Source organism: Hyperolius riggenbachi, chromosome 5, assembly GCF_040937935.1.
Source record: "Hyperolius riggenbachi isolate aHypRig1 chromosome 5, aHypRig1.pri, whole genome shotgun sequence".
Classification (NCBI taxonomy): domain Eukaryota; kingdom Metazoa; phylum Chordata; class Amphibia; order Anura; family Hyperoliidae; genus Hyperolius; species Hyperolius riggenbachi.
Window position 1 is genome coordinate 68,561,560 of NC_090650.1, and position 12,508 is coordinate 68,574,067.

Genomic DNA, 12,508 nt, shown 5'->3' on the forward strand with positions numbered 1-12,508 from the left:
TTCCCCACCCACCCTGCCTGCTGCACGACTTCACAACTGTACCGATCTGTCATTAGCCCTCCCCACCCCCGCATAGCAACAGAACATATTTCTAGCCTGCAGGCTATTTGCGCATCCATGCAGTGTTGTCCCTGCAATGTTGACTGCAGGATCGGGTGCCGATCCCCGCCGTGCGAGTCCTTCACTGTTGTATGAGGCTTAGGGCCCATACACACGCTTGATTTGCTGAAACGACAGGTCCGTCAGACCCTCCCACTGGACGGGCGTTCCAGTGACAGTACAGTGTGTGTACAGTCTGTCTGCAGACTGATAAGGCTGTTTCTGAATGATCCGCTGCGCGGGGCATTGTCTGAGCATTGTCTGGAAACCGTGAATGAGGATTTGTGTGCTTAACACATTATATTCTGGTTTATATCTGAAGGGTCCCTGTTTGAAGGGCCCTCGAAGTGAGTACTGTTTTTTTATATGTTTTAAAGTGAATAATGGATATCCTGTTTAAAGTATCAGTGACCATTGGATCTGTTACTTTCTTCCCAGGGTGATGGTCACTTTCTCACTGTCTGAGCACTGTGTGGGTGACTGCAGGTCCCCTGTGTACTGTGTAAGTGCTGAGGATTAAGACCCATGTGTATTGATACCACTTGTGGATGTGGCAACCTGAGCAGCTGGTTTACTGGTTTATGACTATAGAGATATCTTTGGTGGCATTTGCAAATATACATTGTCAACGAGATGATAATTTTTCCAAATTGCATGTACATTTAAAGGACCACTACCGTTAAAAAAAAAATTAAATACCTACATATAAAATGTACATTTCTCCCAGAGAAAAATGCCATATAAATTACATTTTTCCTATGTTGCTGTCACATACAATAGGTAGCAAAATGATGACAAATCTATCAGAATTTGGACTAGTCCATTTCTTCATAAGGGATTCTGAGTATTACCTTTATTCTTTACAAAAGCACTCCCAGGAAAGGATTAGAAATATGTCAGCCAGCCTGCCTACTCATTTTCACACTATTTTGGCAGCTGGACTGAGCAACCGCCGTACAGTGAGTAATTTTGTAACTAAAGGAATTAGTGAAAATCCTCCATGAGGAGATGGAATAGTCCAAAACTGTCAGATTTGTCAGATTTTCACTACCTACTGTAAGTGACGATGGTATAGGAAAAAAGTAATACTGTATATAGTTATTTTATATATAGTATTTTGCTCTGGGGGATGAACATTTAAATGTACTGTATGTATTTTAAATTTTAAAATTATAGTTGTCCTTTGATGCACATTTTACCGGAACTGGGCTCATACTAGTCACTTCCTGTCAGCTGAGATTAGCCCAGTTTCAAGCTGCATACAATTCACTTTAAATTTGCACACAAGTCAGAAAAATGTGTATCTCCCATGATGACCTCACGAGATCTCTTGGGTTTTTAGCCATCACTCATAGACAGAGAACATGACTTGTAATTCCAGTGAGGTTATGAAAACTATTAGATCACATTTCTGTTTTGTTATTGGAGAAGAACATGATTTTTCCTTACTGGGTTCCTTCAAATACTTTTAAGGTATTTGAAAACAATACTAAAAGGCAAATAAAAGGAAAACATTTTAATCAGATATGTCAGTTTGATATGGCACTGGTGTATTCCCTCTGCGTTGGATAAACTCAGCCTCTCTCTTGGTTTTTAATCTGATGCCAAACTTTGTTTTTCATATTCCATATGAAAGAGCTGCAACTCCTGTAGTGAGATAATATTAGCTCAAACTGAATTGTCTTTCATGACCTTCAAGGCTGAGAAGAGACAGACTCGCTGAGAGGTAATAACCTCAGGCAAGTTAACAATTAAATATTTTACACCAGCTGAGCATCAGCCACATAAGCCGAAAACATCACAAGAGTTTTTCAGTTTGGTTTGGAACTGAAATGATTTGACATGCTGCATATGGTTGTTTTGAATATTAAATGAAACTAGAACTGTGGTTTTAAGCAAAAATCTAGATATAGACTAGGGATGATCAATGAGGGGCAATTTTTTTCTGTGTTGATGATAATTTTATGGAGATTGTACATTTTTTAAAAATGCATACATTGGCATAAATTTTAGGCATGCTCGGAATTGCAATTTCCTGTTCTCTCTCTCTCTCTCTCTCTCTCTCTCTCCTCCTCCATCCATCCATCCATTTTTATCATCCTGTAGGGAATTGCAGTTTTTCAAAACAGCTTACATACCTTAGCCAGGATTTGAACCCAGATCTCAGTGTGTAGTAGGTATCTGTCTTACCCCCTAGACCACCAACCACACTACAAGCTAAAGCTGGCCTAGCATGTAGTGTGGTTGGTGGTCTAGTGGGTAAGACAGATACCTACTACACACTGAGATCTGGGTTCAAATCCTGGCAAAGGTATGTAAGCTGGCTTTTAAAAAAGTACAAATCCTTAATCATGCTACTTTTTCGATTGAATTGATCAGAATGGTACATTAAAGGCCAACGTGGAATTCCGTTTGAGAGGTTTAGCAATTCTGTTCCGACTACCGGAATCGGAAATGACCTAATTCCGGCCGGAATCACGGAATTTACAATTCCACGGAATTCAGCGAGCATCCCTAATAAATTTACATCAACTTGTGCTAACACTTCTTTCAATATCAGGCATGTCCAAAGCCCTGTGCCCATGTTTTGTCTAGAGACAGGACATACAGGTGACACTGGAAAATAGAATATTGTGCAAAAGTTCATGTATTTCAGTAATTAAACTTAGAAGGTAAAACCAATATATGAAATAAACTCATTGCATGCAAAGCGAGACATTTTCAAGCCTTTATTTGTTATAATTTTGTTAACTATGGCTTACAGCTTATGAAAACCCCAACATCAAAATCTTAGACTATTAGAATATTTTGAAAATGTTCACTATTCTAGGCTCAAGATGGCAGACTCTAATCAGCTAATGAATCCAAAACACCTGCAAAGGGTTCCAATTTCATATATTAGTTTCACCTTTTAAAGGAACATTATCGATTGAAATATTTTTTTTCAATTAAGATAGGAATTGTTTGTGAAGTGCTGCTACAATATTTTGATCTTTTTTTATACAGAAAGCTGCATTGTACAAGGAACTATATCCATCTGAACTTGTTCCTCTCATTTATTTTGAAAGCCATCTCTGTATTAGTGAAGGATGATTTTCTATACTCCAGCTCATACTCCTGTCCGGACTCTCTGGTAATGACGTTTTTTTTTTTTAATGTACATGTGATGTAATCAATAATTACCCTAAATTATTATTGTTGTAAATGGCATCTATTGCAAAATAAATAAATACATTTTAAAATACATACATATAAATATACATTTCTCCCAGTTAAAAAATGTAACATAACTTTCTTTTTTCCTAGGTCACTGTCACTTACATTGGGTAGTGAAAATTGAACAGATCTGTCAGGTTTTGGAGTAGTCCAACTTCTCATGGGAAGTTCTCAGTTACTTTCTTGTTTACAAAAGTACTTACTAAAATGCAGTTGCTCAGTCCAAGTGTCAAAATCGCATAAGTGAGTAGAGAATCTGACTGACATCTTTGTATAGATCAGGCATGGGCAAACTTGGCCCTCCAGCTGTTAAGGAACTACAAGTTCCACAAAGCATTTGCCTTTATGAGTCATGATTGTGGCTGTCAGACTCCTGCAATGCATTGTGGGACTTGTAATTCCTCAACAGCTGGAGGGCCAAGTTTGCCCATATCTGGTATAGATCCTTTCCAGGAAGTGCTTTTGTAGACTATAGAGATACTGAGAATCCCACATGAGGAGATGGACTAGTCCAAAACAGATCTGTCAGATTTATGTGACAGCGGCATGGAAAAAAATAATTTATAGTGCATTTTACTGTAAGAGAAATGTGTATTTATATGTATGTATTTCAATTTTACAATTTTGTGTGAAAGATGTATTTTTCATTTTATACTTTTTATTCTTTTGTCCCAGGAAGTGTCAATTTGGTCACTGGCATGTATGATGGGGTTTCTTAAAGAGGAACTATAACGACAAAACGTCCCCTGGGGGGGAATCACCTCGGGTGGGGGAAGCCTCCGGATCCTAATGAGGCTTCCCACGCCGTCCTCCATCCCTCAGGGGTCTCGCTGCAGCCCTCCGTGCAGCGGTGACGTCAATATTTACCTTCCCGGCTCCTGTGCAGGCGCTCTGACGACTGTCGGCTCCGAAGTAGGCGGAAATACCCGATCGCCGTCGGGTCTGCTCTACTGCGCAGGCGCAAGTTTCCGGTGCCTGCGCAGTAGAGCGGACCCGACGGAGATCGGGTATTTCCGTCTATTTCCGTGCCGAAAGCAGCCACAGCGCCCCCGCTGGAGCCAGCAAAGGTAAATATTGAAGCTACAGTCGGGTCTGTCGCCGGCTGTTCGGAGGGCTGCAGCGAGACCCCCGTGGGACAGAGGACGGCGTGGGAAGCCTCATTAGGATCCGGAGGCTTCCCCCACCCGAGGTGAGTACTCCCCAGGGGAGGTTTTTGATGTTACAGAGTCTCTTTAAAGAGAGCCCGAGGTGGGCTCATATAATTAAAAAAACCTAGGCTACCTGATCCGGGGGGCTGGGCAGATTAGGTAGCTGCCAACCACGCCACTTTCTGCCTCCCCTGCTAGGGTCCACTTTCACAAATGTGACCTCTGGGTCATGATGCTGGAAGGAGAGAGATCTCTCTCTCCCAGCGCGCAGGGTGACGGGGGTGGCAGAGGGCAGGGCCAGGGAGAGAGAGCAGCCCAATGGCAGCTCTGGAAAGTCTGCAGGAACGCCCCTAGTGGGCGTTAGAGCAGGGAATCCCTCTCCTCCAATTACCCTCCAAGATAGCAATAAATATTATCACTAATTTCGTGGGGGCTATAGTGCAGTGGTGGGGGGCGCTATAGCGTGGCTGTGGGGGGCTATAGTGCGGTGGGGGATGCAGAGAGCGGCGGTTGGGGGACACAGAGGAATGTCATGAGGGAGGGAACATGCCTCTGTGTCCCATCTGCCCCCCCTCCCCCCGCACTGCCTTAGGTTCTCTTTAAAGTAAAATCATAGCTCAGCAGTATAAACTGCAAGGATTTTGGCAATGTTATTTTAGTTATGGTATTTTATTTGTCTGTGCATATACAAACATACAACATCAAACACAAATACCAGCCCTCAAATGGTAGGTGGGACTGTCAATCAGCTTATCAGTTGGTTAACAACAACAACAACAAAAATTCCAGCAAACTGTTGCCATGGTAACACAGAGGTGAAAATTGACCACATTGGCAATTTTGGAAATGCTATCTTAACTGGCCACATGTACAGTAGAGATGAAAATGACTTGAGCATCACTGACATACTGTACGTAAATTCACTTTAAAATTTAGACAGCTAAAGAAAGAAAGAATCCAAGTTGTGCTAGAAATAGTAGTGCTTCTTTTACTCTTCAATCCAACAATAGATAACCAAACACACTTTACTTCTTTGGTGAGCAATTTAGAACTGTTTTGCATAGCACCTATGTGCACTTTAAAATAAACTCTATAAGTATGTATTTGTTTTCTGTTATAGATTGGCTGCAAGATTATTTTAGTGTTTGTTCATTATTGTGTGACGGCAAATTTCTACTGGCTGCTGGTGGAAGGACTTTACCTGCACACTCTCCTGGTGGTGATCTTTTCTCCAAACAGACATTTTACTATCTATTTGTTCATTGGATGGGGTATGCTTTTCTCTTTTTATTGTATTTTACAGTCAAGTAAACCTAATATAAAAATAATTATTCAATGTGATAAACCACTATATATAACCACTGTATACTGTGTATAGTACTAATCCTGAATACCGGTACTAAAGGCAGTTATATAGGAGGAATTGCGCAAATAGCGCAACCTAAACTAACTAGGCAACATGCACATTGCTATTCTAACACATGCTATACTTACAACACATGTGTTGCCTACATAACGGGACTTGCACTATTTCCACAACTTACACAACATAACTGCCATAAGTACCGGTAAAATTGTATCATTTTAACGTACTTTAATTAATACCCATGTCACATGGCTGGATAGTGTAATGGTTAAGGACTTTGCCTCTGACACAGGAGACCTGGGTTCAAATCTCAGCTCTGCCTGTTAAGTAAACCAGCACCTATTCAGTAGGAGACCTTGGCTTGCTATAGAGCGCATCCTAGTGGCTGCAGCTTTGGCGCTTTGAGTCCGCCAGGAGAAAAGCGCAATATAAATGTTCTGTGTTTGTTTGTTTTGACATGTAACTTCATGACCCTTTAATGCCTAAATCCCAACTAAATTTTGGGACTGGCAGTAAGCTCACTGCCTCCCACTTTCCAATAGATTAAAGTGGACCTGAACTCTTGCACAGGGCAGAAGGAAAACATAGAGAAATGCATCCTGTATGTATTTAGAGAGTTTAGCCTGTCTAATTCCCCCTCACCTGTGAATGATCACCACCATAATTTTATTTCTCAGCTGTGTCAGCTCAGGAATCTCCTCTGCCTTGGCAGAGCAGCTAATTTTTAAACACAGGAAGTTAGCAATATATCCACTTCCTTGAAAGCAGTAAGTAGACACACTGCATATTTATTGCAGGATTTGTATCAGCTGTAACAAAGAAATGTTATTCTTTAAAGGTTATTATGCTATTGCTTATCTTCAAATCTTTAAGAGCAGAGAGGGCGTTCTGAGTTCAGGCTTTAATAACACTAGAGACATCTGCTAAGCAGTTCTCACCCAATAAATTATGATTTTGTTAGCAAAAGAAGCTAGCAGGATCCTCAAGTCCGCTCTTATCAGCTGAACGACAGACTGTACACACACCCGATTTGACGTCCGAATGACCGGTTGTTTGGACGTCCAAACGACGGGTCGTTTGCGCAAATCCGACGTGTGTACGCACCTTTAGGCACCACCAGGGGATGGTCTGTGGGAGGGTAGGGTTGGGTTAAGCTGTATTGTATAATTGTGTAACGATTTTTAACGTTAATATCTTTTCATTATTATTTCCCGTCTGTAATTACAATGGTATTTATTGTTAACCAAGTTTGACAATGATGTTTATCGTTATCAGATTTCGTTATCCACTCGCGCCAATTCGCCAAGCCCTTTCTTCACTGCACCCTTTTTTTATGCACTTGTAGTGTGGGATCCAGACTAATATCTGTTTGCACCAGAGTGGCCTTGACATTGGTTTCCACCCAGCTGGATCACATTAAAAGCTTCCATTCAATTGTATTGGCTTGCATGTACATCCTAACCCTGGTGAATGGGAGCTGGGCCATTCTGCAGTCAGACCTCTTTAATGTATCAAAACTGCCACCCAGTGCCCACACTGCAATAAACATTTTTTTAAATAAATTGAATAAATTAGCAGTTGAGGCATGCTTTAGGGCCCATTTCCTCTGTTTCACATGTGATTTGAGTATGTTGTGGACATGCTTTTTAAATGCAAATTTGTGAAAACGCCTGCATTTCTATGTGCATTTTAATGCACATTTTCACATTTGATTTTAAATCTCCATAGCAACATGACATCACTGTGACTACACAGGAAATCTTTAATTACATAGTTATTTGGGATGAAAAAAGACATACGTCCATTGAGTTCAACCAGAAAATAAAATGCAACACCAGCCTGCGCCCTCACATATTGCTGTTGATCCAGAGGAAGGCGAAAAACCCTTACAAGGCATGGTCCAATTAGCCCCAAAAGGGAAAAAATTCCTTCCCGACTCCAGATGGCAATCAGATAAAATCCCTGGATCAACACTACTGGGCAATACCTAGTAATTACAGTGGGTTGCAAAAGTATTCGGCCCCCTTGAAGTTTTCCACATTTTGTCACATTACTGCCACAAATATGCATCAATTTTATTGGAATTCCACGTGAAAGACCAATACAAAGTGGTGTACATGTGAGAAGAAGAGGATCGAAAATCATACATCATTCCAAACATTTTTTACAAATAAATAACTGCAAAGTGGGGTGTGCATAATTATTCGGCCCCCTGAGTCAATACTTTGTAGAACCACCTTTTGCTGCAATTACAGCTGCCAGTCTTTTAGGGTATCTCTCTACCAGCTTTGCACATCTAGAGACTGAAATCCTTGCCCATTCTTCTTTGCAAAACAGCTCCAGCTCAGTCAGATTAGATGGACAGCGTTTGTAAACAGCAGTTTTCAGATCTTGCCACAGATTCTCGATTGGACTTAGATCTGGACTTTGACTGGGCCATTCTAACACATAGATATGTTTTGTTTTAAACCATTCCATTGTTGCCCTGGCTTTATGTTTAGGGTCATTGTCCTGCTGGAAGGTGAACCTCCGCCCCAGTCTCAAGTCTTTTGCAGTCTCCAAGAGGTTTTCTTCCAAGTTTGCCCTGTATTTGGCTCCATCCATCTTCCCATCAACTCTGACCAGCTTCCCTGTCCCTGCTGAAGAGATGCACACCCGAGCATGATGCTGCCACCACCATATTTGACAGTGGGGATGGTGTGTTCAGAGTGATGTACAGTGTTAGTTTTCTGCCACACGTAGCGTTTTGCATTTTGGCCAAAAAGTTCCATTTTGGTCTCATCTGACCTGAGCACCTTCTTCCACATGGTTGCTGTGTCCCCCACATGGCTTGTGGCAAACTGCAAACGGGACTTCTTATGCTTCCTGTTAACAATGCCTTTCTTCTTGCCACTCTTCCATAAAGGCCAACTTTGTACAGTGCATGACTAATAGTGGACAGAGTCTCCCACCTGAGCTGTAGATCTCTGTAGCTCGTCCAGAGTCACCATGGGCCTCTTGACTGCATTTCTGATCAGCGCTCTCCTTGTTCGGCCTGTGAGTTTAGGTGGATGGCCTTGTCTCTTGGTAGGTGTACAGTTGTGCCATACTCCTTCCATTTCAGAATGATCGCTTGAACAGTGCTCCGTGGGATGTTCAAGGCTTTGAAAATAGTTTTACTAGCCTAAGCCTGCTTTAAATTTCTCAATAACTTTATCCCTGATCTGTCTGGTGTGTTCTTTGGACTTCATGGTGTTGTTGCTCCCAATATTCTCTTAGACTCTGAGGCCCTCACAGAGCAACTGTATTTGTACTGACATTAGATTACACACAGGTGCACTCTATTTAGTCATTAGCACTCATCAGGCAATGTCTATAGGCAACTGACTGCACTTAGATCAAAGGGGGCCGAATAATTATGCACACACCACTTTGCAGTTATTTATTTGTAAAAAATGTTTGGAATAATGTATGATTTTCGTTCCACTTCTCACATGTACACCACTTTGTGTTGGTCTTTCATGTGGCATTCCAATAAAATTGATTCATGTTTGTGGCAGTAATATGTCAAAATGTGGAAAACTCAAGGGGGCCGAATACTTTTGCAACCCACTGTATAGCCATGGATGTCTTTCAATGCAAAGAAAGCATCTAAGCCCCCTTTAAATGCAGATATAGAATTTTTCATAACTACTTCCTGTGGCAATGCGTTGCACATTTTAATCACTCTTACTGTAAAGAACCCTTTCCTTAATAAATGGCTAAAATGTTTTTCCTCCATGCGCAGATCAAGTCCTCTAGTCTTTTGTGAAAGCCTAGGGACAAAAATCTCATCCGCCAAGCTTTTATATTGCCCTCTGATGTACTTATACATATTAGATGCCCTCTAAGGCGTCTTTTCTCCAGACTAAATGAACCCAGAAGAAGAACCATGTTAGATGAGAAAACGGGTGTGAAAATTTGCATCAAACATGCTAAAATTCCCATTGGCCTGCAAAACCATTGACTTTATTACATGTGATTTGCATGCGGAACAGTGTGTGTTGTGAAAATCTTCAGCAAGTAGTCCATTTTTTTCCTCAACGGAATGGATTACAAAAAAACACATGAAATTGACACTACTCAATTCAAATTGCATTGGTCAGTGCTAATCAATGCAAATTCGCACTGGTCTTTAAGTTTTATGGGGGGAAGGGGAAAGCAGCTAGCCAGGGTTTGGTTGGGGCTTAAATTGGATCCGAGATAAACTTTTACTCATTGCATAATTGTGTTCCTTTCATATAGTTTATAGGGCATTTCTCAAGCCAAATACTTTTTTTGTTTTGTTCTAATACTCTAATTCCCTATAAACTAAACAAGCCTCACCCACAGCTCAAAGTGCCTTGACACTCCATATAGCAAGGGCTTATGGGAGCTCAGTCTGGGCAAGAGGAGGAGGAGGTTACTAGCCAGAGATTTCAGAGGCAGAGGGGAGGAGGGAGCTGAGGGCTAGAGATGCAGTTGCAGCTTGCCTGTGTGTAATGTGACAAACAAAACATGGCCGCCCTTGTTGTATCACAGGAATAAATCAAACATAAACTGTTGAATCTGTTTGCAGCTAGATTTGCCGTGCAAACTATCTAAACTTTAGATAAGATATATCAACAAGTTACTTGTTATAGTTAGTTTTTCATCTTGGATCTGCTTTAAAGGGACACTTAAGTAAAAAAAAAAAAAATGAGTTTTACTCACCTGGGGCTTCCAATAGCCCCCTGCAGCTGTCCGGTGCCCTCGCCGTCTCCCTCCGATCCTCCTGGCCCTGCCGGCAGCCACTTCCTGTTTCGGTGACAGGAGCTGACAGGCTAGGGATGTGAGTGTTTCTTCGCGTTCCTGGCCACAATAGCGCCATCTATGCTGCTATAGCATATATCATATATCATATAGCAGCATAGAGGGTGCTAATGTGTCTGGGAATGCGAAGAATCACTCGCGTCCCCAGCCTGTTAGCTCCTGTCACCGAAACAGGAAGTGGCTGCTGGCTGGGCCAGGAGGATCGGAGGGAGACGGCGAGGGCACCGGACAGCTGCAGGGGGCTTTTGGAAGCCCTAGGTGAGTAAAACTAATTTTTTTTGTTTGACATAAGTGTCCCTTTAAAGAGAATCTGAAGCGAGTATAAAACTCGCTTCTTCTCTTATATTCAGCAGGCGCATGTGTGCCCCTGCTAAACTGCCGCTATCGCGCCGCACAACGGGGGTCCCTTACCCCCAAATCTCCTCCGTCCTCGCGGGGATCTCTTCCGCATTGAGGCAGGGCTAACCGCTGCAGCCCTGCCTCACGCGCGTCTGTCAGCGCGTATCTCCGCCTCTCCCCCGCCCCTCTCAGTCTTCCTTCACTGAGAGGGGCGGGGAGAGGCGGTGATGCGCCGCTGATAGACGCACTGTGAGGCAGGGCTGAAGCCGTTAGCCCTTCCTCTAGGAGCAGCAAAGTTGGTCGTAGATTTTGCAGGGGGGGGGGGAGAATTGGGGGGTAAGGGACCCCCGTTGTGCGGCGGGATAGCGACGGTTTAGCAGGGGCACACATGCCCCTGCTGAATATAAGAGAAGAAGCGAGTTTTTTACTCACTTCAGTGTCTCTTTAAAGGACAACTATAAAAAAAAATTCAAAAGTATATTTTTTTTGAAAGTTACATTGAATGTTACTGTTTAGCAGTAATAATAATGGATATGTTTAGTGCTGTCATCCTAAAATAGACCAGATCATGCTAATCTGAGTCTCTTCCCAGCTGCCTGTTTACATAAATTAAACCAAATATACAGTAGCTCTCTGCTATCATGTGCTCTTTACTACCTAGAAAAAGTTATTCAGGCTATGCGTAGCACATGCACTGGATGGTTGCAAGCAAGAGATCTGGAAATATGGAGCCCATTGTTCTCCTTACTATTCCTTCATAAACCCTCTCCGCTGTGAGCCTCGTCCATGCTCTCCCTCCATAGCAACAGAAAGCACCGCTAGTCTGCAGGCTAGGGATGCTTCTGTACAGAACTCAGCCCTGAAGTGTCGCCCAAGGGATTGAGATACTGCAGGCGACATTACTTGTACAAGTGTATGCACCTTAGCGCACACCTCAAAACTAGCAGGGATATCTGTTGCCATTGCTGATACTGCTTGTGAGCACAATGAGCAACTGAAAGCAGGGGCGTAACAATAGACCCTGCAAGGGATGCCTCCGCAGGGGGCCCAGAAGCTACAGGGGGCCCATGGCGGGAAAAGTTTGAGATACTGACAACTAAGGGCATGGAGATAAAACGTATTCTGTTCTTGTACCATTGTTATATTGACTGCATGTGTCCACCACACAGATAAGGAATCATACCCACTTTGGAATTTGTACACTGTCCCTGCTCCCTAGGGTTTGTAAAAAGCATCTGTCTCACACTGCAGTATGTAAGTAAGTTCTGATGACTTCATGTACAAAGTTACAAACAAAGGAGTCAAAGGTTGAAAAAAAGTTGTAGACTGGCCCTTATTCAGCAATCCCTCAGAAGAGATTCCTAGATTCTTATCACACACAGGCTAGTGACCTTATGGTGTCTGATTACGGACACATGTTTAGCATGTCATTGTTGTTCCTCCATATAGCATGTGCTCTCATGTAGTAAAATAATACGGCTGTGTGTGTATGTACGTTCTGGGAGCAGAGCTGCGATGAGAAACTTGTCGG

General features: G+C 42.5%; 1 protein-coding gene across 2 annotated transcripts in view; it reads left to right on the top strand.

Annotated features, from left to right (window-relative positions):
* The window catches only part of VIPR2 (vasoactive intestinal peptide receptor 2), a 171,198-nt gene that overhangs the window by 114,336 nt on the left and 44,354 nt on the right, over positions 1 to 12,508 (top strand). For both annotated transcript variants that reach the window (XM_068235839.1, XM_068235840.1), the window contains exons 6-7: positions 3,106 to 3,232; positions 5,584 to 5,734. In XM_068235839.1, coding sequence (XP_068091940.1) covers positions 3,106 to 3,232; positions 5,584 to 5,734 — 278 coding nt within the window. The remainder of the gene's footprint in view (positions 1 to 3,105; positions 3,233 to 5,583; positions 5,735 to 12,508) is intronic.